At 38.6% G+C, this 27,730-nt stretch overlaps 1 protein-coding gene across 1 annotated transcript in view; it reads right to left on the bottom strand.

Annotated features, from left to right (window-relative positions):
- The window catches only part of LOC132129137 (laminin subunit alpha-5-like), a 69,162-nt gene extending 42,645 nt beyond the window's left edge, over nucleotides 1-26,517 (bottom strand). The window contains exons 1-33 of the mRNA XM_059540604.1: nucleotides 26,229-26,517; nucleotides 25,220-25,372; nucleotides 16,975-17,092; nucleotides 15,855-15,973; nucleotides 15,540-15,710; nucleotides 15,358-15,455; nucleotides 14,099-14,214; nucleotides 10,862-10,980; nucleotides 10,576-10,666; nucleotides 10,240-10,374; nucleotides 10,045-10,089; nucleotides 9,794-9,934; nucleotides 9,370-9,507; nucleotides 8,511-8,645; nucleotides 8,277-8,411; nucleotides 8,056-8,193; nucleotides 7,906-7,958; nucleotides 6,817-6,916; nucleotides 6,591-6,643; nucleotides 6,402-6,507; nucleotides 6,222-6,321; nucleotides 5,983-6,139; nucleotides 4,426-4,555; nucleotides 3,121-3,263; nucleotides 2,941-3,044; nucleotides 2,704-2,857; nucleotides 2,463-2,626; nucleotides 2,194-2,302; nucleotides 2,007-2,104; nucleotides 1,427-1,619; nucleotides 1,135-1,261; nucleotides 911-1,050; nucleotides 393-508 (exon numbers count right to left, since the gene is read on the bottom strand). Coding sequence (XP_059396587.1) covers nucleotides 393-508; nucleotides 911-1,050; nucleotides 1,135-1,261; nucleotides 1,427-1,619; nucleotides 2,007-2,104; nucleotides 2,194-2,302; nucleotides 2,463-2,626; nucleotides 2,704-2,857; nucleotides 2,941-3,044; nucleotides 3,121-3,263; nucleotides 4,426-4,555; nucleotides 5,983-6,139; nucleotides 6,222-6,321; nucleotides 6,402-6,507; nucleotides 6,591-6,643; nucleotides 6,817-6,916; nucleotides 7,906-7,958; nucleotides 8,056-8,193; nucleotides 8,277-8,411; nucleotides 8,511-8,645; nucleotides 9,370-9,507; nucleotides 9,794-9,934; nucleotides 10,045-10,089; nucleotides 10,240-10,374; nucleotides 10,576-10,666; nucleotides 10,862-10,980; nucleotides 14,099-14,214; nucleotides 15,358-15,455; nucleotides 15,540-15,710; nucleotides 15,855-15,973; nucleotides 16,975-17,092; nucleotides 25,220-25,372; nucleotides 26,229-26,486 — 4,157 coding nt within the window. The 5' untranslated portion in view covers nucleotides 26,487-26,517. The remainder of the gene's footprint in view (nucleotides 1-392; nucleotides 509-910; nucleotides 1,051-1,134; nucleotides 1,262-1,426; nucleotides 1,620-2,006; nucleotides 2,105-2,193; nucleotides 2,303-2,462; nucleotides 2,627-2,703; nucleotides 2,858-2,940; nucleotides 3,045-3,120; nucleotides 3,264-4,425; nucleotides 4,556-5,982; nucleotides 6,140-6,221; nucleotides 6,322-6,401; nucleotides 6,508-6,590; nucleotides 6,644-6,816; nucleotides 6,917-7,905; nucleotides 7,959-8,055; nucleotides 8,194-8,276; nucleotides 8,412-8,510; nucleotides 8,646-9,369; nucleotides 9,508-9,793; nucleotides 9,935-10,044; nucleotides 10,090-10,239; nucleotides 10,375-10,575; nucleotides 10,667-10,861; nucleotides 10,981-14,098; nucleotides 14,215-15,357; nucleotides 15,456-15,539; nucleotides 15,711-15,854; nucleotides 15,974-16,974; nucleotides 17,093-25,219; nucleotides 25,373-26,228) is intronic.
- Nucleotides 26,518-27,730: the final 1,213 nt, after the last annotated feature.

The following is a 27,730-nucleotide window of genomic DNA, read 5'->3' as shown; positions in this document are numbered from 1 at the left end:
CATCTAATACAATCTAATTCATTCAATCTAATTCATCTAAGTGTGACTCTACAATTTTCATAGTCATGAAAATAAAGAAAACTCTTTGAATGAGAAGGTGTGTCCAAACGTTTGCTCTGTACTGTATATCTGCTCTTATTTCAGCTTTATTTCAATCACCAAAAATGATTTTTAATAGTTTTACTTAAGTTAACAAAAATGTAAATAATGTTGTGTATGTGTTTTTAGTGTTTTGTTTTTATATTTATTTAGTCACAATTGTACTGAATTTTAATATCTGTGATGTATTTACTTATTTATGGCCTACTTAAGGCCATAACATGAATATAATTATCACCCAGAATGTTTATATTGTGCATTCCTATATGTTTACACATGTACAAGTCTCATACTTGATGTGAAAGCTGTTTTGTCCACAGTTGCTGATGAAGTCGTAGGATTTGTCCAGTGGCTCCTCGGTCAGAAAGCTGGAGCTGTAAGTGCTCTCTGGCACCACCAGCACATAGTCCTGAAACACACAAGAGAACAAGAAGTGGCGCTGTTTTTAGCCATTCATTTCACCTTTAGTAAAACATCTGTAACCTTCATAATCATTGGGAAGGAGGAGGCGGGAACCGGCAGACAATCAAATCAAACTTTAATGACAAAATAAAGACAAAACAGCGCGTCAGCCCCTCACGGACAACTGACGCGCACAAATAAAAATCAAACACAACTAAAAACCCAGGCCTGGTCCTCTCTCATCCGTCACTGTCGTCGCTCCAGTTTTATATCCCTCCATCTCCTCCGTGGGACTCGAGACTGGTGGGTCGAGCAGGTGTCGCTCATTTCCAATCACTCCACCAGCCTCGCTCCTGTTCCACGTCTCTCGGCCCCGACCCACTCGTCACAACATCATAATGACACTCACCAGCCACAGTGTCCTTCTGTCTGGAACACGCAGGGTCAGGATGACCTCATAGTCCGTCACATCCAGGGTGATCTGGCTCTCTGACATCACAACACTACGACAACCATAACCATGAGGACAAAAGGATGCATTGACGTGGCCTGAAATACAAAGAGAGACCATCAGTAAAAGAGCATTCTCTGTGATCAAGTCAATAGTGAGTCTGTGTTAATCTAGTTGCTCACCCTGCCATATGCGTCCTCCGTTGATGTGGACCTGGACGTTGTACGTTGGGTGCAGGGGCTGATGGTAATGCAGGATGAACACATAACGGCCCAGCACATGTACATGTGTTGAATACATCACAGCGTTCTGGGAAAGCAAGCAGACAAATGAACATCAGAAGACTTGAAGACATGCTTTTGTATTAGCATTTAAGAGTCAGAGAGAGACAAACTACAAGACAGGGGCACTGGATGGTTCTTTAAAAGGAAGAAACAGTAAGACAGCAATGAGAGTGTAACGGGCCTGACGTACCTGATGAGGGTCCAGAAGCATGTGTTCATTGTTATCAGCAGCTGTTGGTGGTCTGGAGGTCAAGGGTCTGTCTGAATACAGGGAGGGATCAGGGGCTGATGCCATAATCGAACCCGGCACAGAAGAAGCCTGTCCCTCTTTTAGGACCAGAGACTGAGGAGGATTCTGGAAACGAGACGGGATGCAGGAGCCGCTGGACAACAGAGAATATAAAACATTAATATGAATAGAAGAAACCCTACTGGGATAAATAACATATGGATATACTTCACTTTGATACCTAAAATAGCTAAAAATGATGGAAATGTCATATGATAGTAGGTACATTTAACTGTAAATATGTAGGATAGTCAAATGTCATGATTTAGAAATGGCTGAAAAATAACACTTTAATAAGTTCAGTGCTTGCAAGGCAGTGAAAGAATTTTCTTTTAGCTAAAATGGTAGTTAGAAAAACTGTACACAGTAAAAAACAATACAATGAAATAAAAGAAAAAGTGGTTTTAGTGGAATTAACAAGTTTTTGAGTGTAATAGCGCATGGTGCAACACAAAAGGCTCATATTGTGTGTATCAGTCACCTGTCTGGAGAGAAGTGCCCATGTGTGCTGATGCAGTGGACGCTGGGCTTCAGGTACTCCATGGTGAACTGAGCGCGAGGGACGAGGAACACTTTGTGCTGGAAGGGAAATCAGACACACTTGTAAATGCCATGTTTACAGTGAACACAAATAGACAGATACAAGCAGAAAAAACTATAACTCTCACAAGGAAAAAACTGCTTCTGTCTGTGCTAAGCTGGATATCAGCATCTGTGGAGAGATTAAAGACCGCCACACGCTTCTGGTCATCTACAGACACCGCACGGCACAGGAAACTACACACACACACACACACAGAGGCACATAAGCACAAATCAATCAGCAAATACAGAGAAAAATGAAGAGAAAAGAAAAAGACCAATTAAAGAATTAAACGGCAATCTCCTTGCCTCTTAAAGAATGATGAGTATATAACAATGGTTTATTAAAACACACCTGTATTTGCAGTGGAGCAGGGTTATCTCCTCTAGATGAGTGCTTTCACCCGGGGAATCAACAGACACAATGAACGTTTGAGGAAACTGATCTTCACTGGCGTACTCGACCACCAACACATACTCTCCAGGAACAGGAACACGACCACGCAGCTGAACTCTCATCTGAACGCACATATTGGGTTTTATTTGTATGTGCATGTTATTCCTGTGATTTTCAGAAATGTTCACAAAATGCTTACATCATTGCCACTGCAGATGGCCATGCTGGGATGGCGAGGAGTGATCTTTTCAGTGTAGCAGGGTCTGGGCAGGTGATTATCAGACCTGCACTGGGCATCATCGCTGGAGACGGATGGGAACTCATCCAGAGACAGATACATGTACTGCAGACAGCTGAACACACAGAAAGACAGATTACTTCAGCCACAGTGCATATAACATGATATATGCACACAAAAACTTCCTGTTCTACTGACTTTTGACTGGCATCCTGTGGGTTGCTGTATGAACAGGGTTCAGTCACTTGAAGTTGCAGGATAGGAGCCTCGTAATATGCACTGGGCAACAGCACCAGGTAGTCCTGCAGAAAGAAAGAGTGTTCAGGGTGCATTCATGCAGGAATAATGCAGAAAGCATCTTTTAAGAGAAGGTCCTACCAGCAGAACGCCCTCCGCCTCAATAATCACAGTCCAGGTTCCTGGGTTCAAGACAAAAGGCTCCACAAAGCTGTTCTGAGGCACGCTCACGAATGTGGGTTCTGAAGCGGGTGTAAAGACGATCTGTTTGGACTGCTCAGAGCCTGCAAAGAGAAGGATGGAGATGGAGACATGGAGTCACAGCACTGGATGAATCAATGCAATCAGTGCATCTAGGCTATGCCTTTTTTATCAGTAAGTTACATATTCATTCATTATTAAACATTATCAAGATATTAGCTGTTGTACTAAAAGAACCGTTCATTTTTAAATTAAAAGCTGTCAGCATTTACTCATGAGGACTTTCGTTTTTCTGTGAAACACAAAAGGAGAAGTTTAGCAGAATGTCCGAGCTTCTCTTTTCCATTCAATGAAAGTAGAATGGGATTAAAGAATCCTGTCCAAATGCTAAAAAATACACATGCAAATTAAAACGGTCAAAAGATTTGATATCTGTTAAAACGAATCTGAACTGTTTCCGTAAGATTAGACTTTATTTACCTATTACAGCAGCCAAGCCAAACAATAGTGTCTTAATAGATGTTGGAACAGTTTAGAAGCAAATGAAATGGCATCATTATGAGAAAAAACTAAAACAATGTTTACTTAGTTTTGAAAAGTTTATGCATTACACATTTTTTAATGTATATACTGTTTTCCTTCTAAAACTGTGTAAATTACTACCAAAATAAGAGGAAGGGGGAATTACTATGAAACAAGTATATCAAGACAGCTTTTGGAGTACAGAAGTAAAGGAGTACAGTTATGGAATAATTTATCAATAGCATTTAAAATATAAACAGAATTGCAGCTATAACTTTTTATTTTGTGCAATAGTTTGTTTAAATAAAAAATACACTAAATAAAAATTACAACAAGGTAATTGGTGCAATTCTGACTTTCTCTTTTTCTCATGATTGCAAGTTATAAAGTCAGAATTTGGGGAAATTCTGAGAAAAAAATCATAATTGTGAGATAAAAATTACCTTGTTTTATTTTTATTTGGTGGTGAAAATGGGCTTCCATACATATATGTTTAATATTAATATGTTATAAGTTTTAGATTGTAGATTTTTGGATTTCTTAGATTCTTAGTAAAAGCTTAACAAGGGACGCATGCAGCAAATTAGCTATTAACTAAAATAAAAAATAAAGTCAAATAATCAAATAAAGTAAAATTCATATGTCTCAATGAACATGTCAAAGACCTCTCCTTTGGGTTCACTGAAAGAATGAAAGTCCTGCCCATTGAACCATCATGCTTACCTCTTCTGCTGTTCTGATAGGCTGTGATTTTACCATTCGACACGGCCAACCTCGTGTTTACAAATCTGAGGATGAAGCGTGTGAGATACATGTCTGCTTCACGCACGTGCACCGTCATTTTAACCGTATTCTGAGATCAAGGACAAGAAAGACAGGGAGAAGAGGAGAGAGAGGGGAAGAGGAGGGTGTACAACATGATCTGTGTTAAAGACCCGAACTGTGGCTTTCTGATCAAGATGGGTGTGATCTGAGATGCAGGTTGCGGTGGGAGTGTGTCTTGGACATGGGGAGAAAAGGAGGGTTTGTGAAAAGAGCAGGAGAGCAAAGGATTTAGGTGTGGAGGAAGAAAGAAGGAGAAAAACTGATCATTAAAAAAGAAGGGTGCTCAAAAACTTACATTTTCCACAGAGGAAGTGTCTGCCATCCTCGATCACAGAGACCCGCCCCCTCATGTCAACATCCCCGCGGTTCACATAGTGCAAGACCACATGAAACAAGTCTGAAGAGCCAACCACCACCTCAACCTGAACCCGAGGCTAGAGGGACAGAGAGATGCCCACAACAGAAAAGACATTGCTCAAAACCACCACCAAGCAGCACTTGAGCCCGACACAGCAGCCAATGTACACAAGCAGCACCAATCAAAAGTGACCGAAGCCCTCAACCAAGCCAAAGACACAGTGCATTTCAATCACACATCACACAACACTACAGCTCAGTCTAATTGTACACACATGCATCAACTTGAACATCTTGAATATCTACAAAATGATAATAAAAATGTTTAATATATTAATTTTAAAGATCTAATATTCATAGTTATTCATACTATTCACACTTCTATTATAATGAACATAATTAATTTAGTAATATCTTCAACATGAAACATATTTTACTTCTGTAAAGTGACGTATTTCTGAGTGAAACAGGATATTAAACAAGAAAAAAGTGCTTTACAAAAAAAGTAAATACACAATCTGCTACAATATATAATATTTAATATCTAATAATATGTACTAATATAATAACGATGATGATGATGATTAGGTTTGATGATGATGACAGTAATTAGAGACAATAATAATAGATTGATTTATTATTATTAGAGACTATTATTATTAATAATATTAACAGTTATTACTGTTGTTATTGTAGTTTTAAATATTAATATTATTGATTACTATTGTTATTATCATTCTATATTATTTTAAATAATACTAATAATAATTATTACAAAACAATAACAAGAAAATTGTATTAATCAACAATATTTATATTAATATTTAGAATATTAATATTTTATTAGCAAATTAATAGTGTTGTTGTTATAATTAAAATAAATAATTATTATTATTTTAGATTATTAAGAACAGTATTATAATTTTTAATAAATTATTATTACTATTATTATTATTAATAATAATAATAATAATAAAACACTTGTTCTTGTAGTTTTTATTAACATTACTATATTATCATTATTATAACAATTTGTTGTTATTATTATTATTTACCATTCAGTAGTATAATAAATTGATTTCAAGTCTGTTTGTGTACCTGTATGGGAGACATCTGGGCATATCCCCTCCAGCTGAAGCTCTCAAACTCCAGAGGACTGTAACCAAACCTCACTGGACGTCCATCCATGGTGGTGCCTTCCTCCACCTCAAACTTCATATGGTGCAGGTCTGGGAAATAATGATCCGGCCGGGGTCTAAACAAACACATCTGAGTCATGGCAGCCAGCCACATATAAAAGTGATCACTGCACACTGTCTGCTATATCTGTCACTCACTGGTTGCATTTGGGTCCCTCCACATTGGGTCTGCATCGACATCGCCCGCCCAACTCATCACACGCCTGCCCAACAGATCCTGCAATGTCACACTGGCAGCCTGCATGCACACAGGGGCGAGAGTTTAACCCATCTCTTCATTTCACTATTTAAAATGTCTGCTTGGAGCTGATTTTGTACCTTGGCACCCAAAGTAGTTGTTCTTCTGAAGGCTGAAGTATCCATCCTTGCACACATTACATGTGCCACTGCACAAATTGGGTTTACAGAAACACTGGCCGGTGCTCTGATTTACACACAGATGGAGGTTTGCTTACTACACTCTTGAATCACATTTGTAAGATCGAGTTATTATTTATATTTCCATACCTGAGTGCACTCTGCAACCTCACTTATAGTTCCTAATGTATTACAATCACAGCCTGCAAAACCAATCATAATATATATTTGCAGAGACAAATAATCTTTATAAAATAATCTGTATATAATCATTTTATATACAATTTAACTAATGAGCTACAGATTAGAAAATTACATTGCCACCAACAACAAAAAAAATGGCAGTCATTTTGCACTGTGTCCAAACGTCTCTTACTTGAGCATCCATAGACTGTTTCAGGAGAAAGATTCCAGTAAAGAGGCTTACAGCGATCACACGCCACCCCCTCTACATGCGGCCGACACTCGCAGGAGCCCTGAGAAACACAAAACAAGCACTGAGAGTCTGGAATACAGGGTTTTTCATGGGTCACAAAACACCTCATAACTGTATAGATTTTTCTTTTTCTTATTATTTTTTTATATGGTGCTGAATAATTTTTGGTCCCAATTTTATTATTATTATCATTATCATTCTTATTATTATTATTATTATTATTAATCAATTTCACTAGTGGTCCATTGTATGAAGAATTTTTGGGTATAACATGTCACTTTATTTTGCTATACTCACCTGCATAAATGTATTATCACCTGCATAAATGTATTATAGTGTCCTGCACCAAAAAATATATAAAAAATATATCTGGTGTCTGAATAATTGCTGGTTTGACTGTGCATTAATTCTTGTTAAAAGTACAAAGTAATTCAGTCAAGAGCAGTGTGTGATTTTCTTTCTTTCATTTTCTTGGATTAACATTACAGCAGCCAGTAGCTAAATTAGGCGCGTCACTTTAAGAGACTATGAATCCATCCAATATATTACACGTCAAAAGATTTTCTTAACTTTTTACTTTCACTTCACTTACTTCACCAATTACAGATCAAATAAGGCTTTGGCGGGCAAAAAATCGTTTTGGCGGCTGCCAAAAAATTTTCAATGTAGGAAAAACCCTGGAATAGGAATTGATGCAGTGTACACACTGAACGGTACAGTATGCAAATGTTTTTGTTGGGTCTATCACACTTCAATGCAACATCAGTCTAATGCATCCTTACTGAATATAAGCATTATTATAAAAAATAAAATAAAAAAAATAAAAAACTTTTTCTCTGACTGCTGAATTGCTACAAACTGCACACTGTCATTTCACATAGTCTTTTGTTACATTCACCAAATATTCAATATATGTGTAGATATGCGCAGTATGAAAAGCATGAATAATTTACAGCACAATATGTTTTATGCTAGAACTAGAATTTTAAATGTGGCCTTGTTTAATGTAGAAAGCTCAGTTATACTTACCACAGTGGGTAGGATGTTATTATGAATAGAGCCTGCTGGGTTACAGGTCCCGACTATAGCACAGAGAGGAAAATCATCAGAAGTACTTTAAATTAATGTAATACACAGTACCATGAATATTGTTTGTGCAACTGGTTTGAGTTAGATCACCTTGGCAGAGGGGAAAGCCATATGACCCAGGACTGCAGCTGTCACACCTCTGACCCACAATGTTTGGCAGACAAACACACTGACCAGACACTGGATCACAGGAGCTGAAGCGAGAGCCCTCCACTGAACACTGACATGCTGGAACAGAGAGACCTCAATTTAGACCACAGACAATCTTTCCCTTGGTAGTGTTGCCTCATAATGAGAGTCATGTGACTTACGTGTGCAACTGGGATAGGAATAATATCCGGGTGCACACTGGTCACATTTGGGGCCACTGTAGTTAGGTCTGCAGTTACACTGACCCGACAAGTTACAGTTGGAGTCCAAAGATGTGAAAGGGTCACAAGTGCAAACTGGGAGATAGAATCAGAAAAGTTACAATTGAGATAATACAGACAGGGAGTCTGCAAACATCAGACTGTGACTTTCTTTAATGTGTGTGTGTCTCTCACTCTGGCAGTTTGGATATGAGTGTATCGCTGAGCGACACTGATCACAGCGAGGACCAGTGAACTCCGGCCTGCACAAACACCGACCAGCCGCATCGCATATCTCAGGCATAGAGCCCACGGCACTGCAACCACAATCTACAGAGAGAAAGAGCATCAAACTGAATTAAATGTGAACCGTATGAATTCAACAAGAAATGCTTTTGCAATCCATTTAACTTCTGTAATGTGACAAATGTCCAAGTGAAAAAGGACATTTAATGAAAATGTTAATAGTCAACAATGACAATCTTGCATCGTAGTAGACACAATTTTGCCTTAATGATTCTGAATTTTAAAGCAAATCAGTTGTGTAAAAGACAGTCACTTGGTTGTTTCTGAATGATTTAAATAAAAAAAAGAACTATTTGGATGAGTAAATGATTCAATGACTGACTTATAAAAAAAGTCACTTTTTTGTTCCTAAATGATTGCATTTTTTTAATCTATTTGGATGAGTAAATAATTCAACGAAACGAAATCAGCGTTTTCAATTGAATTAGTTCCTGAATGAATCAGTGTTTTAGAAAACAAATCTATTTGGTTGAGAGAACGATTCAAATGACTTCATCCAGATCTACTGGTGTAATGATGTAAACTGCAGAAAGAGTGACTGAAACGTAGAGGCACTGATAAATCAAACAATAAGACCAAGAATGTGTGTTAAGAAAGTAAATAGGGTCAATTATAAATTCATACTGATGTTAAAAAGAGCAGTAAAAGAACAGGAAACAGTTATTGTGGCTGTAGTGTAAGGTTCACGGTTTGGCTATAATCATGGGGGATTTTGATTTTAGTGAGTTTAGAGTTGGCAAGCACTCACATTGGCACAGTGGGTAGTTGAAGTAGCCGGGTGCACACTGCTCGCATGAATACCCCTGAAACCCACTCCGACATACACACTGACCCGTTACTGCATCACAGGACCCATCCAGACAGCCCTGGCCTAAACACTGACAGCCTGAGGGAAGGAAGAAGAGCTAGAATGTGGCAATGTTTGTATTGCCTTTGTCATTGGGTGGTATACTGTGCTCCACAACACTCAGACTATGCACAAGATCAACAGCAGTTCAGCAGACAGACAAACACTGATCAACAATCTGCATGTGTTTGCTCATATGTCACCTGCTGCAGTGGATTACACATGAAAGTTAGAAATGGGCAGAATGGGACAGCCGATCTGATCTGGACCATGCAATGGACAGGCACACACATATACATAATACAGTGTGTGTGTGTGTCCTTACGCTGGCAGCTGAGGCCGAAGTGACCAGGAGCGCAGGTGTCACAGTGTTCTCCAGTGAATTCAGGTTTACACACACATGTATTGGTGCGAGGGTCCGGCCTGCAGGAGTTCCCTTCTGTACCTGCAGCACTGCACTTGCAATCTGCACAGCACAAGAACGTAACGAAAAAGTATGAGAAATCAACGAATAAGAATAAGAATGAAACCAGGTTGCATCAAGTCGAATCAAACGGAATCAAATCAATGTCTTACTGATGATTTCCGCTGCAGGTCTGGCCTCTCCTCTGATGTAGACCTCTGACAGAAATAAACACAAGCAAACTGTATCATCAACGAGGAGAATTTCTTTACACACATATATACTAATTATTTGTTTGAGAGCTATTTAGAGCTGAAATATACTGTCTCAAACCTTCATGAAAGCTTCAGAGCTACACAGAGACTTACGGTAGCATTCAGGGAAGCCTCTGTATCCCTCTGCACATGTGTCGCAGTTCTCGCCGGTGTAATTGGGTTTACAGTAACAGCGTCCGGTCAGATCCTCACATCTGCCGTCAGTGAACTCAGACTCACACTGACACTCTGCAAAACACATGAGAGAATTATGGAAAAGCAAGCAAAAGAAAGGAACATGCTTTATTAGTATCAGTATGCATGCATGCACTTCAAATTTCATTCATATTTATGTATGAACAGTTTTGTTACTAACTAAAACTATAATCTTTTATATATATATAAAATACTAAAACAATACTGTGTAAGTGTGCATGACTGGAGACTCACTTGAACAGGCGAATGGGGACTCCAGAGGATGATAAGCTGATCTGTAGTACCCAGGAATACAGCGCTCACAGTTGATGCCTGTGGTGTGATGCTTTGGAAGAATAAAAATCATAGGATGTACTTGCAAAAACATCAACAGCTGTTTCCAAACCTAGTGAGCGTGCATTTGATTCCCACAAATGTGTATGCATTTATGTTGCCCATAGTGTCTAGGTAGGTCTTGAGCCACAGTCAGTGTATCTGTACCACTTTGGTGTTATTAGTGTGTTTGTACAGCTGAGCCCACCTGGCATTCGATGCACACTCCTCCGCCCCTGTACTGGCCCTGCATGTTGAGACTGGCTCTCCGATGGTCGATCTCTGGATCATAATAGCACTCTGATGAGTGTCTGTGGCAGTTACAAGCTGCAAACAAACACACAACACAGTTATGCCACTATATAATCAGCCTTGAGATGAAACACGCTGAGCTTAATAACTCATCTGGCAGTACAGAGATGTACGATATACAAGAAGGACAGATATTAAATACTCCTGAAGAGTTCAGACTGTCCCGAGAGGAATAATGACAACAGAGAAGGGAAAAAGAAAGAAAAAAAGAGTCATTAGCAATGGGTGAAGTTAGCAAAGGAAAAAACAAGAGATCGTAGCTGGAAATACAAGTTAAAACATATTAACAAAATGAAAGCAATTAGCCCAAGAAGCCATGGTTTATAACAGCTAAGAAACCCTTAGCTGTTATAAATTCACTGTGTTAAACCACGGCTTCATGGGGCTTATTTCTTTCATAAAACAGTTACTCCATATATGTAGTAATGTTTCACAGAATAAAACAGAGCAAATAAAGTGCAATGATATAAATAAAAACAGTATTCTTCCACCAAACAATGTAGTTCCTCAGAAACAGTTGTGATTCCAACAAAGTAGTTGGCGAGCAACACACAGAAGTAAACTGAGGTGTGTGTTTATAGTGTAATTTACAACAGCTTCAAACGTGGCTCAACCAATCAGAATCAAGGTCCGGAACTATCTGTTTTATAAAAAAATACCCAGAGAGTGAGGCTCTTAAAAGCACTGTGGGACTGTTTTTACAGCGTGTGAGAGAAGCCAGACTGGATTAGCATCTGTATGAGCTCACAGCAGGCTGGAGCTCTTATTCACACAGACTCTGTGTAGCGAGTGGGGCGGGGCCGAGGGACGTGGGAACAAGGAGTGAGGCCGGCAATGATTGGGCAAATCAGTGACACCTGCGGCCCACCGCCGGTCTCGAGTCCCACGTAGGAGATGGAAGGATATAAAACTGGAGCGACGACAGTGAAGGACGAGAGAGGACCAGGCCTGGGCTTTTAGTTGTGTTTATGTTTTTATTTGAGCGCACCAGTCGACCGTGAGGGGCTGATGCGCTGTTTTGTTTATTTTGTGATTATTAAAGTTTCATTTGATTGTCCGCCGGTTCCCGTCTCCTTCTTCCCGATGATTAGCAAAGTTTTAATGCATTACAGTGGTGCCGAAGCCCGGGAGAAGGAGGGACGCGCTGCTGAAGATCCCTCGCCGCTGTGGTGAATCCGCGGTGCCACAGAGCAGGCGAGGAGGATGCCGCCATGGACGCTCGAGGCGGTGGACTGGAGCGAGTTGCCGGGGACGGGCGAGCTCGCTGCCAACCACCCACGATAAGGAGGGGCGGCTGCCATCCGTGAGGGAGCGGAGGAGTCGGCGCCGTTCGCCAGGTGGCCGGAGCCTGCTGCCGTCCGCCTGAACGGGGAGGAGCAGGGAACGGGGGACTCCTGCCGGCTGCCCAAAATCGGAGGAGCCGTCGCCGTCCACCGGGCGGTGGAGGAGTGTCGTGCCGTCCGCCGAGGGCCGTCCAGTACCACCGCCAGGCACTGCGGAGGAGATCACTCAGCTGGTGGAGGGCCGAGCAGCAGTGCGTCTGGGAACCAGAATTTTTTTTTTTCTCTCCCCTCTCTCGTCTCTGTCGCTCCTCCTTCCATCTCCTTTTCTCTCGCCTCGTCTGTCCTACCCCCAGGTTCCCGCAGGTCCCCGTGAGCATTCCCCCCGGAGGGAGGGGGGGGGAGTAGAGCGAAGTCTCGTGGGTACCACCCGGCCTGCGAGGGGCAATGGGGGTATGTGGCGAGTGGGGCAGGGCCGAGGGACGTGGGAACAAGGAGTGAGGCCGGCAATGATTGGGCAAATCAGTGACACCTGCGGCCCACCGCCGGTCTCGAGTCCCACGTAGGAGATGGAAGGATATAAAACTGGAGCGACGACAGTGAAGGACGAGAGAGGACCAGGCCTGGGCTTTTAGTTGTGTTTTGGTTTTATTTGAGTGCACCAGTCGTCCGTGAGGGGCTGGTGCGCTGTTTTGTGTTTATTTTGTAATTAAAGTTTCATTTTGATTGTCCGCCGGTTCCCGCCTCCTTCTTGCCGAAGATTATGGAGATTTAATGCATTACACTCTGGTGTCATACTAAAGCAGAGACTACACAGATCCTGAACTGAACCTGTAAACATCCTCGCATAATCAACAATATGAAGCAAACCAATCTGTGGCCTAAAATGCTCATATATATCTACATTTATAAAGATATCAGGTAGCCATTTTTACTTGGAGGTCTAGGATTGCTGCTTAAAAATAAATAAATAAATAAATAAATAAATAAATAAATAAATAAATTATCAGTTTAATAATTAAAACTAAAATATTTATTAAATAAAATACACACACTTTTAGAATTGTTAATGTTTTTAAATTTAGTTAAAATAAACAATAAAATAGCAAAAATTTTCAATGAAAATGTATAATAAATCAATTTTCGAATAGACAAATCAAGACTGACTAGTTTTTTTTTTATGTAGTTAAATAACAATAAATTTCCCTGTGTGTTTTCATTTATATGATTTGTTTTGTGCAAATGAGTTAACAGGCATCTGTTGCATGAATCATAATTATCTGTTTGGTGTCTATAAGCACAGCATACAGTATATTTTTACATATTCGAAAAATAATATATTTATTGATAGGTCAAGATGCAATGTAATGTTGAATTGTTTTAAAGGCCAATATAGTCTAAAGTTCTGTTTCGAAATGTTTTATATTTTAAAATTGGTTTAGTTATTCAGCATATTTGTGTATTTACAAAAATAGAGAAAAAGACCGTCTCTCTTTCTCCAGAAGTATCTTTGCTCATTCTCTCTCGCTGCTGGGAAATCCAACATGGCGCCACATATCACATAACACTCAGAATTCAAGATTCTGAGCATTTCTGAGCTCTGGAAGTCACACTCATACTTAATGACTAAATGTAATTTCTATTTATACATAAATGCACAATACATAAATGTCAAGTATATTAACACATAAGAGCACTGTTAGAAAGAATAAAGAAAATGCTGTTCTGTCATCAAGAAATAATCTCCCACAGGAGAGAAATCATGTTTTGTTCACACTGTGTCGAGGAGGGTCCCGGCAGGTACTATCTTTTTGTTTTGTTGGCTCACTGGATGCAGAGAGAGGAACACTCACGTTCACATTCATTGGCGCTGGAAGTCGTGGCTGGTTTCCAGGGGTACTGGTTGAACCCGGGGCAACAGCGTTCACATGACGGCCCACAAGTGCTGTGCTGGCAGTCACACTGAAGCCTGACATTAAAGACAAATCACAGGTTAACAACCATACAAGTTTATATCTTCAAAACTAAAATTAATGAGCTATTTGAGCAAATTTTTAATTATGTTATATGTTTGTGGAGAAATGTGTACATTATGCACATGCATTTTGTTAATGTTTAAGAATAGAATTTTAGAATGAATTTTATAGAGAAATTCCCACTGCCATGTTTGACAGTTATTTTCATGAGAATCACTCTTCTCCTTTTTCTGTCTCAATCTTGAGGGGCCACTATATGCAAATACTAAAGTACTTCATGTCTATGGGCCTCAAATGAGCCACGCAAGAGCTTTTATTCAAGTGTCTAAACTTGACCTCGCAGCTTCCAGGAAAAGAGTGAATTAGAGAGAAAGCGAGAGAGTCTTTAAAACCTGAGAGTCTGAAAGGGTTATAGGATTAGTTCACCCAAGAATGAAAATTCATCCATCTTCTACTCATCCTCGAAGCATCCTGGGTGTGTGTGACTCTCTTCTTTCAGAATAATCCAATCGAAGTTATATTAACAACTGTCCTTGCTCTTCCAAGTCTTTCAATGGGGGTAAGAGAGTGTTTGTTGTCAACAGTTCAGAAGACGTGAAATAAAGTGCATAAAATTCAAGTCTTCTGAACTGTTGACAACAAACAGCCAATTACACACATTGAAAGGCTTAGAAGAAGCCTTCGATTTTAAAGCCTAATTGATATCTGTGATGGTAAAGCTAGTCTTCGGTGTCCCTTAATCCTTGAGTAATCGATCTATAATCGATTTAGTAATCGATTTAGTGCTCAAGAAACATTTCTTATTATCTTCTTATTATTTGTTGAAAACAAAACATTCTTTTTCAGGATTCTTTGAAGGGATAGTAAGAGATGACTCAACTTTCAGTAGTTTTCAAAGAACAGAACGTATTTGAAGTGTTTTGTAACATTATAAATGTTTTGAATTAGTTTTGAACAATTGAATACATCCCTGCTTCATAAAAGTATTAACATCTTTCAAAAAACCTTTGAATAGTAGAATAGTAGTACGAGTAGAGGAAAGTGATTAATCGTAAAGCTTCTTGAAGGTTGTGGCACATTGTAGCCTGGCAGGATGTTCACATGCTCTGATGCGATGGTTTTTTAAAGTCACTTACCTGTATGGGTCATTGGGGTCTTGGGCGTTACAGACCTGAGCGTGGCCATTACACACACATCTCCCTCCAATACTGATGTCTTTAATACTGTAGTAATACTGAAAAAAATAGATATTATATTATACATGAATGTGATAGCGTTTCATTTGTAATTTCTGTCCATTCAAACAACTGAATCTTACTCTTCGTGTGACGGTGGGGTCTCTCAGGGCTTTGCCCATCAGGTGTCCCAGCAGTGTGTTGGTGCGCAGGAAGCGCAGGCGGATGTTGGTGGCCTTGGTGAACTCCCTCAGAACAGGAGAGTAAGAGAAGTTCATGGCACCCGGACGTCCGTTTACCAGAGACACCACAATCTGAACGTGTGATTTAACAATCAAAAAAAAGCCTGACTTCACAATCATACCTAAAGTATGAATACTATAAGTATAGAAGTGCACTGACAGAGATAGAAGCAGGAGAGAAAGTGGGCAGAAGTCAGAGTTTGTCTGTGTCTGTACCTCTCCATTCTCTAAAGGGACAATGCGTGAGTACTCTGTTGTGCAGATGATATCGTCATCATGGTTGATCCTCTCGATAGTTCTCTGGCCAAACCGCTCGATACAGTCTGTCTTAGAGGCTGGAGCAAAAACAAAGGCGTAAACAATGACATCTCTGTCACTTACATAAGATCCAAAAATCAATTCCTGGACAAAGTCCTGCTCTATTTTATTTTAGTTTTTCCAATAAGCTGTTTCACCTGGAAATAGCTCATATGTGACCCTGGAGCACAAAACCAGTCTTAAGTCGCTGGGGTATATTTGTAGCAATAGCCAAAATACATTGTATGGGTCAAAAATATCGATTTTTCTTTTATGCCAAAACTCATTAGGATATTAAGTAAAGATCATGTTGGATGAAGGTATTTTGTAAATTTCTTAATTTTTGATTAGTAATATGCATTGCTAAGAATTCATTTGGACTTCAACTGAGATTTTCTCAGTATTTTGATTTTTTTGCACCCTCAGATTACAGCTTTTCAAATAGTTGTATCTCAGCCAAATATTGTCCTCCTAATAAACCATACATCAATGCAAAGCTTATTTATTCAGCTTTCAGATGATGTACAAAATTCTCAATTTCGAAAAATTACAATTAAGACTGGTTTTGTGGTCCAGGGTCACATATTAGGAAAGAAATGATGATCGCAGCTTCTGTTTCATGTCGGCTTTAAGTAAATTAGTGGACTTTGAACATTAATGTACTTTGATTCGATTATTAATATCCTTAATTACAATTCCATGTAAGAATATGAAAGTATGAGGAAATACAAGTTTTTTGTTATATTGATACTTGTACTGTAATAGTAACTGATAAAGATTTGTAAACGTGATCAAAAGAAAATAACCATTTTAATAAACATGTTCAAACAAAACATAATACAAAGGTATTTCAAATTATTATTAATAACCATTAATAAAAATAAAATAATGAAATATAATTTAATATAAATAATAAATTAATATAAACATAACATATGAGTATAAATATAATTTATATAAATTATTAAATTAATAGAAACAATATAAAGTGCATAACACCCAAGTACAATGATAAAATGCTCATTTCAGTTATACTCACAGGCGAAGAACTGCCACGGCTTGTATGTTTTCCCAAAGTCAATGGAGTGCTCCAGCACCCACAGGTCCGGCCGGGGCGAGTTGGCAAATTTGATGAGCACATATGCAACATGGAAAAGCTGGCAAAAATAAAAAGATTTTCAGTGTAGGTCCACATATGAATAACGTCTTATATGAATAAGGCCAATGAACTTCCAGCAACTTTTCACATGAAGTCATCGCACACAAGCTCAAAAACAGATGAGCCTGCATTAATAAGAGTCAGATATGGTTGTGAGTTCATATTAATGCCAAAGCAATGTTGTTTTTACGTGACTGATGGACTGATTAAAGTCACTGAGGTCCACAGATGTTCTCCCACTGTGACTAAATCAAAGACATGGACATAACTGGACTCTTTTCGTTTGGTTTGGATGGGTTTGCTGCAGTATGAAGTCAGTGTTTGAAATGTTCAATGAAAGTCCAGTTGTGTCCAGATTCCCTTGGGCTTAATGATCGCAAAAATTCCTTTGTTGAATGCTTTCTGAATTTTCTTTTGTGTGTGATAAGAGTGGAAGCACACAGTCAGAGGACACATGAATGCTATGTCAATCATCAAGCTCCTGAAAAACCATGTCTGCACATGCTTTAGCGTGACAGAAATCCAGTATGTAGAGGGACGTCACATTCATGCCCCTCACCCTCATCTATACTCTTTTACAACTTATTAGCCTATATTTTTTTGTGAGGGCCTTAAAAGATAATTGGTCATTTATTTAATTTATGTCACTCATAATATTCAGAGACAAAGTGACTTTAACAACACAAGCAACACAAGCAATTTATAGATAGATAGAGCAGATGAGAAGAGAACAATGTTTTATAAATAAATAAATACTTATAGAAGGTGTAGATTTGTATAGTAGTTTTATGAATTATTAAATTAATTAAAATAATAAAATAATGAAGAAAAATGTATTTTGAAAATAAAGAAATCCATAAAAATGCTAACAAAAAAGAACAAAACATAAAAAAATCTTCACAATAAATGCAATGCCAATGCAACTAAACCACATGAAGGTAACATGGTAATGTTAATATAATACAACGTGTGTGTGTGTGTGTGTGTGTGTGTGTGTGTGTGTGTGTGTGTGGGCGCGTGTCATGTGTATATATACTGTATATAGATAGATAGATAGATAGATAGATAGATAGATAGATAGATAGATAGATAGATAGATAGATAGATAGATAGATAGATAGATAGATAGATAGATAGATAGATAGATAGATCCTCAGCGTTCCGACTATTTTTTCCTTTTCTGAAGAAAATATGAATGATACCTGCCCTGTGCCCCTGTGCCATTTATTGGCTGTTTGATAGGGCACTTTTGGTTGCTCTAGGTGTTGTTCTAGGTGGTTGCAACAGGATTTTTTAATATGTTTGTTTTTTGCATAGTCCAACAAAGGCAAAAAATTGCACACCTAATTGTTTACTTTCTTGAAATTCTTAAGCCTTAAGGGCGAGTAATAGTAATAATGATACTTAGCAAACACCACTATTCGTGGACATGAAAATTTTGTTAAAGAAAGAACATACAAATCAAGATTACAGCATACATCAGCCTATAAAAGACCCACAAAAAACAAGTCAAGACTTGAAGTCAAGAGGCACATGGGTACAGATAAGGAATTTCTGGCTTCTCAATGCTGCGGTGTAAGTAAGAGAAAACAAAATAATGGGTTAAGATAAGAGATAATGCAAAGCAGACAGAAGACAAGACAAGACCTATCGGTAAGCCCCTCCCCTTGAATGCAGATGAGCCAATGGCAGTCGAGTATTAGTTGCACAGGGAGCTGAACTCGGACATCTGTAGGTTTCAGTCCCATAGAGAAACTTGCATCTTCGTTATGGGGTTTATGCTTCAAAAGTGTAAAAACGATGTGCCTGTGGTACTTGTAACAGTGATTCCAGCTATCCTGAGAGGATAGGCAATGGAATTTATTTTATTCTGTTTCCTAAACCCAAAAAGGAACAAAATATTCCAAAGGATTCACCCCCAATCCCAATGAAGACAAAAACGTTAGTTTTCTGGTCGTCATGTTCTCATTAAGTAACAATTTTCATCTGCTCAAGCAGACCGTTAATAACATCGTGAAAACTAGCTAACGTCATATTAAACTGGTTAAATGTAAATTAATTTAACCATACCCTGTGATACATGAACAGTGTAGATCCGGGATGTCATTATCTGCTATCGTGGAGAATGTAACATGAGGCTTCTCCTGCTTGCATAGCAATCTATAAACTCTCACTTCCAAATTAATCCTCACAATATTAATTTTTAAATCATTTACTGTATATATTCCTCCACAGCATATTTAAGTCCCACTTGAATGGTGGTCCTTCTGTGTCCAAAATTTCCCAAAAAGATATAGGGACAAGGTTTTCACACTGAAAGCTGTCATTGTAAGACAGTTAGCAACTCCGTTTGTTTGTCTGAGTTCGCAACAGTAACTAAGGGGGGCGGGGCTTACCGATAGGTCAACTGAGAGAGAATAAAGTAAGCTAACTATGTCTCCAAACCAGGATTTTGAAGATTAATACATACATGTGCATAGATGGGTGTCCAGAACTCTGAACTCTGGCTACTGTAAGCATCTGAGCATGTGTGAACATGGGCAGACACTGGTAATCTGTACACAAAATACCAAATCACGACAAAACATAAGACCTGCATAGCTTTCTGCTACACTGATCGAATCTCTGCAGACTGCAGGTTTATATTTTATAATATTATATTTTATAGATTTTTAAGAATCTTCAGAGTTTTCATTTTCAATTGAACTATTCATAAAGGGTTTCAAAAAAAGAAAAAAAAAAGAAAAGCAAAATAAGTTAATAAAATCTTTTTAACAACTTGCTCTCTAGCATACTACTAAAATTGCACACTAATTAAGGTAAATCTGCTTTGAAATATATTTATTATGAAAAGGGCCATATAAATAAATTTTAACTGAAAATGACACATTAACTTAAAGAAAATAAAACATTTTCCACATAATATTCCATTATTATAAGAAAGCATGCTAGAGAAAAAACGTGCTGTATTCATAAAGTCACAGTGCAAGTCTGGCACCAATAAGATTTTACATTTTTTCAAAAATCTGCAAAATGCTGTTTTATAAGTTAAAGGGTTAGTTCACCCAGATAGCAAAATTATGTAATTAATAACTTACCCTCATGTTGTTTCAAACCCGTAAAACCTCCGTTTATCTTCGGAACACAGTTTAAGATATTTTAGATTTAGTCCGAGAGCTCTCAGTCCCTCCATTGAAGCTGTGTGTACGGTATACTGTCCATGTCCAGAAAGGTAAGAAAAACATCATCAAAGTAGTCCATGTGACATCAGAGGGTCAGTTAGAATTTTTTGAAGCAACGAAAATACATTTTGGTCCAAAAATAGCAAAAACGACGACTTTATTCAGCATTGTCTTCTCTTCCGGGTCTGTTGTGAGAGAGAGTTCAAAACAAAGCAGTCTGGATATCCGGTTCGCGAACGAATCATTCAGTTCACCAAATCAAACTGAATTGTTTTAAACGGTTCGCGTCTCTAATACGCATTAATCCACAAATGACTTAAGCTGTTAACTTTTTTAATGTGGCTGACACTCCCTCTGAGTTCAAACAAACCAATATCCCGGAGTAATGCATGCACTCAAACAGTACACTGACTGAACTGCTGTGAAGAGAGAACTGAAGATGAACACCGAGCCGAGCCAGATAAGAAGAATCGAGGAGCTGATGATACTGCACATGTGTGATTCAGCGTGAAGCAGACTGACACACAGCGGATCTGAACTGAACTGATTCTTTTGGTGATTGATTCTGAACTGATTCTGTGCTAGTGTTATGAGCGCAGGTAAACCGAAGGCTTGAATCAAGGGCAATCATCGCCAATGACGCCATTACGTCGAGCGCAAAAGAACCGGTGAACCGTTTTCTTCAACCGGTTTATTGAATCGAACTGTCCGAAAGAACTACTGGTGATCCGAAAACCGATGCAACCGGTTCTTGACTCGTGAATGAGTCAGTCTTTTGTTCGTTATCTGGCTCGGCTCGGTGTTCATCTTCAGTTCTCTCTTCACAGCAGTTCAGTCAGTGTACTGTTTGAGTGCATGCATTACTCCGGGATATTGGTTTGTTTGAACTCAGAGGGAGTGTCAGCCACATTAAAAAAAAAGTTAACAGCTTAAGTCATTTGTGGATTAATGCGTATTAGAGATGCGAACCGTTTAAAACGATTCAGTTCGATTTGGTGAACTGAATGATTCGTTCGCGAACCGGATATCCAGACTGCTTTGTTTTGAACTCTCTCTCACAACAGATCTGGAAGAGAAGACAATGCTGAATAAAGTCGTCGTTTTTGCTATTTTTGGACCAAAATGTATTTTCGATGCTTCAAAAAATTCTAACTGACCCTCTGATGTCATATGGACTACTTTGATGATGTTTTTCTTACCTTTCTGGACATGGACAGTATACCGTACACACAGCTTCAATGGAGGGACAGAGCTCTCGGACTAAATCTAAAATATCTTAAACTGTGTTCTGAAGATGAACGGAGGTCTTACGGGTTTGAAACAACATGAGGGTAAGTTATTAATTACATAATTTTGCTATCTGGGTGAACTAACCCTTTAATTCATCCAAAATTTTACAAACTTCATGACATTCTTCGTTATATACCAAATTCCATTTTGACTGGATTCCGCGATTCCAAATTTGCCAAACTTTGTGACATCCCGCATTAAATAATAAATTCCAAATTCCTTTTTCTTTTCAAACCCCGCCTTGTCTCATTCTGACTGCCTCAGCTTTGGTCAGATGCAGTGTTCATTTTGTTGACAAATAATTTTAGTCATAATTTCTGTCAATTAAATTTTTTTCACTGACGACAATGAGATGATAATGAACCAAAACTCTTTTTGAATGACAAAAACTATGACGTAAATCTATTGACATTTTCGTCAATGAATGGGACAATTTGGGAAGGGTTTTATTCAGGTTAGATGCGTAGCCTACGTATGAACCGTCGGGACATAAGCTAACGTACACTTGCTGCAATGTCGCATAAAACTTTAAAAATGCGTGTATCAGTACATTGTATCCATTGCAGCTGTGTATTCGTTTTTAAAGGGATAGCAGCATTATGTAGTTGCTATTGTCATAGTCATCAAGGTTAATCAAGCAACAAAAGACACACACACTGCTCTTGATTGAAAACTTTAGTATTCCTAAAGATTAATCTAAATCTATTTATAGAAATAAATATGTCTGCTTGAAAGAATTAAGAATATGTTAAACAAGTTATAATAGCCTGTATAACCATTGGTATTTCATTAAAAAGAAAACCATGTTCTTCTGAATATAATCATTTTCCTATATAATAAATTACTTGCACATCAGAACGAGCAAACAAAACACAATAAAAGCGGTTATTGCTTTCAGAGGTGGATGCTGCTGTTTGGGAATGCAGTCGTTTAACAGTTCAGGGAGGCAATTATACAGAAATACTTTGATGACAGACTTTTGCTCGGGCACTTTCGAGTGACCATATAACATTTCAGATGCTGTGGAACAAGATCGGTCCACTGGTTAGTCAGGATTTACCGTCCCATAGCGCAAAGTCACATGACTTTTTTGATGCGCTCTGAGGAATTTATTCGCAAAATGCATTTCCATCTCCCATTATTCGCATTAACCCTTCTTCTCACAAGTCAAAAACCACCTCAAGCGAGCATAAAAACATTTTTGCAAATTAAGGCATTTTGTTTTTAAATTCAGCGTTTCCATCATTCGATTCTGATGCAATACTTTACTTAAAAATTTGCATAAAAGCAGGGTGACGGAAACCCAGCTTGAGAGGCCTTGGAGACGTGGAGGTGGGTTTCTTTCTCAACTGCACGAAGGAACAGGTTTCGACAGGAATCGGGGGCATTGCTGAACTCTGCCACATTTCGGTTTGAAAACAACAATGACAGCCCCCAACATGCCATCTAAAATTCTCCCGCCTCAAAAATATCATGAGGCATAATGCACTGTCAGTGGAAAATTTGTGTCATTGTATGTAATACAATTTTTTTTATAAAAATCTATTCATTTTCCAACCCTTTCCAAACCTGTATAACTTTCTTTCATCTGTGGAAAGTGTGTTGTCCATACAGTGAAAGTCAATGGAACTGAATTTATTTTGGACCCTACTGACTTTCCTTATATGGACAAAATTAGTTGAAACATTCTTTAAAATATCTTATTTTGTGTTCCACAGTAACAAGTCATACAGTCATTTTAAGCTAGCTCATGATCACATGATCTCTACACAATGGCAGGAAAACTGATGCCAGGCAAGGATAGGGTGAACAACTGACTATTTTAATAGACCAAAAGAGAGTGAAAAAATAAGTGAGATCAATAGATCCAATTCTACTGCCTTGCCATTGGATAAACTCAGTCCTTACTAGATGACAGGAAAACTTTAGTTCTGTCCTGCTCTCACGACTGGCGGCATGCCCATCTCCACGCATGGCACACAATGGGGCACTTTAGTCCCCACTGAGTCCCACTCAACCCCCACAATACACTCAAACACACTCACACAGAGTACAGTGCAGCTCTGGATTAGACTTTGTCTTTTTTTTAACTATTGTTTCATATGCAACAAAAGGGCCCCAGAAAAGGGCAAAAGATTTCTACTATGGTTTGGAAGAAGTGTATTTTTAGGTCTACAAATGTTTAAATTGCTTCTGAGAAATTGCGAACAAGTGCAAACTTGTGCACAAGCCATTTCACTTGTGTGAACGAACATGCATAAGAAATAGAAGGAAAAAATAAGAAATAAACAAGTGTGGGGTAAAATTTTGACCTGTTTCCTGATGGGATGGGATCTATCCATGACCTTCCTCAAATAGTTACAGGTTGATGTCTGAATACTTCAGAAAAGAGCTTCAGAAATGTTTTGGCTTAGATAATTAGTAAATTAGTGGTTATTTCCCAGGCATTTAAGTGCCGTTGGCAGCAAGACAGAGTTAGTTTTTTTCTTTAATACTATACTCTGAGTGATATTAAAATAATGTGCCCTGAGGGATCACACACATAAATGAGGTTACATTAACAGTGAGCATTTGGCTAGGAGAGGTCCCAGTAAAGTGGAAAACTATTTTCGGCTTGTGTATGTACTCTTAATGTTTTTAGCTTAGCTTTTGCATCGGCTAAAATACTGGCAGCCGATACATCAGTAGTGCATCTCTAACATTTACAGTTTCAGTCATTTACATCCTAAATATAATTTGCATTTAGATTAATAAATACTACATTTACTCAGCTCACTTATCGAATCTCAGGTCACTATGAGAAAAAAGTATTGGTTCAAATCATTTGGTTTATTGACACCAAACCCGAAACATGTTAAATTGAACTTTTACAGTAACTTTAAAGTAAGCTTGCTGACATGATTGCATAAACCCTGGTTAATACTCGAATGCATCTTGAGGATCAATTAATGTGTGTCATTGCTGTTAACTCGAGATCCTCAGCATTCATGTCCATAGAAAGCAGGGAACATGTGCAAAAAGTGTCTAGGGTCATTTAACAAACTGAAAAAGAGAGTGAGTGAGAGAAGCGGGACATGAACTGTGGTTGTGATGGGGAGGGTCGTTTTGTCCCTGAGCAGGTTGAGACAGATATTAAGTAACTAACCTTCAGATCTAATTCATCTGTTCTGAGGGGTCAGAAAGAGCCTCATATCTGTGTTAGAGGAAGCCTCCAAAGCAGCATCACAATTACTGCTCCTCATACTTCATTTATAGCTCTGAATAAACAATGTAATAATCTGACCCACTCCAAATGTTCACAACGGTAATGCCTATACATTTACATTTTTGTTCTTGCGTCACTTTGTTAACTTCTTATCACATAATAAAACAATTTCTCAAAATGACTAAATTGCTAGCCTATTACTTGTACATTGTTTAATCAGTGTTGGGGTTCTGCTCACTGAAATCTCAGGTAGGTAGTCCCAGACTGAATCATGTGCAGATGGATGAGTGGATGAATGGATGAGATTCATCTCATTGAAATTCTACACTCATGTCCAATCCACAAAAGTGTCTGCTGTAGCCGAGTATCAGATGACTCTACTGTACGCTGAATAATATGACCACGTGTGTGGAGTTAGACAAACGTAAGGAGTGCACCAGAAACATACCTGTCCTAGGTCCAGAGTGACGTTGACCTGGTTGTAGTTTTCACTGCGGGAGAGCGGAGGGCTTTGCCACCATCGTTCGGTGCCATCGATGGCATTGTTGATGGGATGCGCTCTGTTAGTGTCTTCAGAGGAGCAGATGTCACAGTGCTGGCCCTGATAACACAGGTAGACACAACATTTAGCTGAAAGATATCTCTACAAGTACTTTGGTAAATCACACCTTTTTGTAACGTGATCTGCTTTTAGTTTAGATCTTATTAGACAAATTGAAAGCTGTATGAGGTAAACTAACTCCTCTAAGGTCAAAAAACTAGTTGATACTATCTGGGGTGAGGTCACGAAACACTTGACAATAGACACTTAACATGCAAATTGAAATTCGGCACCAAATTTTGGGGCATGTCTGCGCTGTTACCTGATTTGCATAATTCTTTCAGTACAGGGAGAGAGTGTGCAAATAAACAACTATCCATCTTGGATAGTTAAACATCTTTACAATGTTTAAACATTTCACTCACTCGCCAAAAAGCCATGTCGAGTCTTTATAAGCCTGCTTCTTATGAAGCTTCAGTGGGGGTCTCTTATGAGGAACAATAGCACCTTATAGCTTTTTCCACCTTAAGCAGGTGCTCTCAAAAAAAAGATCAAGATCTTGCACAGTTCCTCAAACCCAAAGCACTGTCGTGACCTGTTTATATAGATAGGCTATCAAAAAAAAAAATAATAATATAAAATATAAATACCACCTTTTGTTACAATGGAAATGTGGTAATAAATCTTATGGAGGTGCCTGATGTCAGTTGGAATACCAAGCAAATTAACATTAATTATTCAGCACTATGGTAGCATCTGATATATTTATGTATAAAAACGATAAAAAATGCATTTCACAAAGTCCAAGACAATCCTATTTTGGCTATAACTGAAAATAACTAACATCGACGAGTACTTTTATCTATTTTTAGTAATGTAAACCTTAAAAAAGTATAAATGTGTCGCACATCTTTACCTGAATCGTCTGACTCGGGTCCCCTAACACGGGGCCCCCGACCAGTTGGCAGTACAGGTCTTGAATCGGCTGCTCGTGCTCGTCCACTCCGCAGGTTGCCGTGGCCGTGATTTTCGTCCCCTCCGCTAGATTAAAATACGGTGGGTGCAGACTGTATCCGTTCACGCCGTTGATGGGCAGCTCCTGCGCCAGAAGAGCGTGGATGAACAGATGCGATAGAAGCACGAGCACCGGTGCGCGCGACGGTCCCCTCGCCATCTTCACCTGAGCCGTACACTCACACTGTCACAGCTGGGGTGTTAATCACGGACATCTGGAGAGACCGAGTACACGGAAAGTCGTGTGTAATACAGAAGAATAAGCGGATGTACAGTTCGGTGGGCACATTCTCCAGCTGAGAGAGGAGGGCGTGTGACGGCGGTAAAGTTACTTTGACGTTTGACAAGCATTGGACAATGTTTTTTTTTTTTTTTTTTGCCAATTAAACTCTTTGCGGTTGCTATGTTTTGAGCCTAAACTAACTCAGATGCCCTTTACGTTGCACGAGGCTTAATTTTTAGGGGGAAAAAAGTAAAAAAACAACAACAAAAAAAAACACTTCCAATTATTTAAACAATTTACGTGTCATTAGAATATAAAACCAATAATAAAATGTTCAGAATCTGTTATTGCACACAGCTCCATTTTTGGAATTACCATTTTCTGTGTTTTATAATAATTTTACAACTTTTAATGTATGTAATAATATAAACCCATTAAACGACAACACTATTTGATTTTAAAGGTATTAAACCAACTGTAAAATATTCCGAATATTATTCCCTATGATGCACAAGACTTGGTTTTTCAAATTATGCCTTTGTTTTTTATATACAGTACTGAATCCATATTTTTAATGTTTTATATACAGTACCCAGTTAAATTAATCAAACTCTGACAACCTAATTAATAATAATAATAATAAAACTCTAAAATCCTGCCTCTCATTGGCTGCCTAACATTTATTTTTATATTGGAGATTTTCTTCACTGGTGGTGGTATTCAAGATTTTTATTCGTCACGTACATGAATATATAGATCATATATAACCAGCAGTGGAATGTGAGTATTCAATACCATAATCCAAGAGATCAAGAATTCACTGGTTTATTAGGTACACCTTGCTGGGTTGGACCCCCTTTTGCCTTCAGAACTGCCTTAATTCTTCGTGGTATAGATTCAACAAGGTGTTGGAAACATTCCTCAGAGATTTTGGTCCATATTGACATGATAGCATCACGCAGTTGCTGCAGATTTGTCGGCTGCACATCCATGATGTGAATCTCCCGTTCCACCACATCACAAAGCTGCTCTATTTGGATTGAGATCTGGTGACTGTGGAGGCCATTTGAGTAAAGTGAACTCATTGTCATGTTCAAGACACCAGTCTGAGATGATTTGAGCTTTGTGCCGTGGTGCATTATCCTGCTGGAAGTGGCCATCAGAAGATAGATACACTGTAG

Source organism: Carassius carassius, chromosome 46 (genome assembly GCF_963082965.1).
Source record: "Carassius carassius chromosome 46, fCarCar2.1, whole genome shotgun sequence".
In the NCBI taxonomy this organism is placed as follows: Eukaryota; Metazoa; Chordata; class Actinopteri; order Cypriniformes; family Cyprinidae; genus Carassius; species Carassius carassius.
This window is presented reverse-complemented; position numbering and strand designations above follow the sequence as displayed.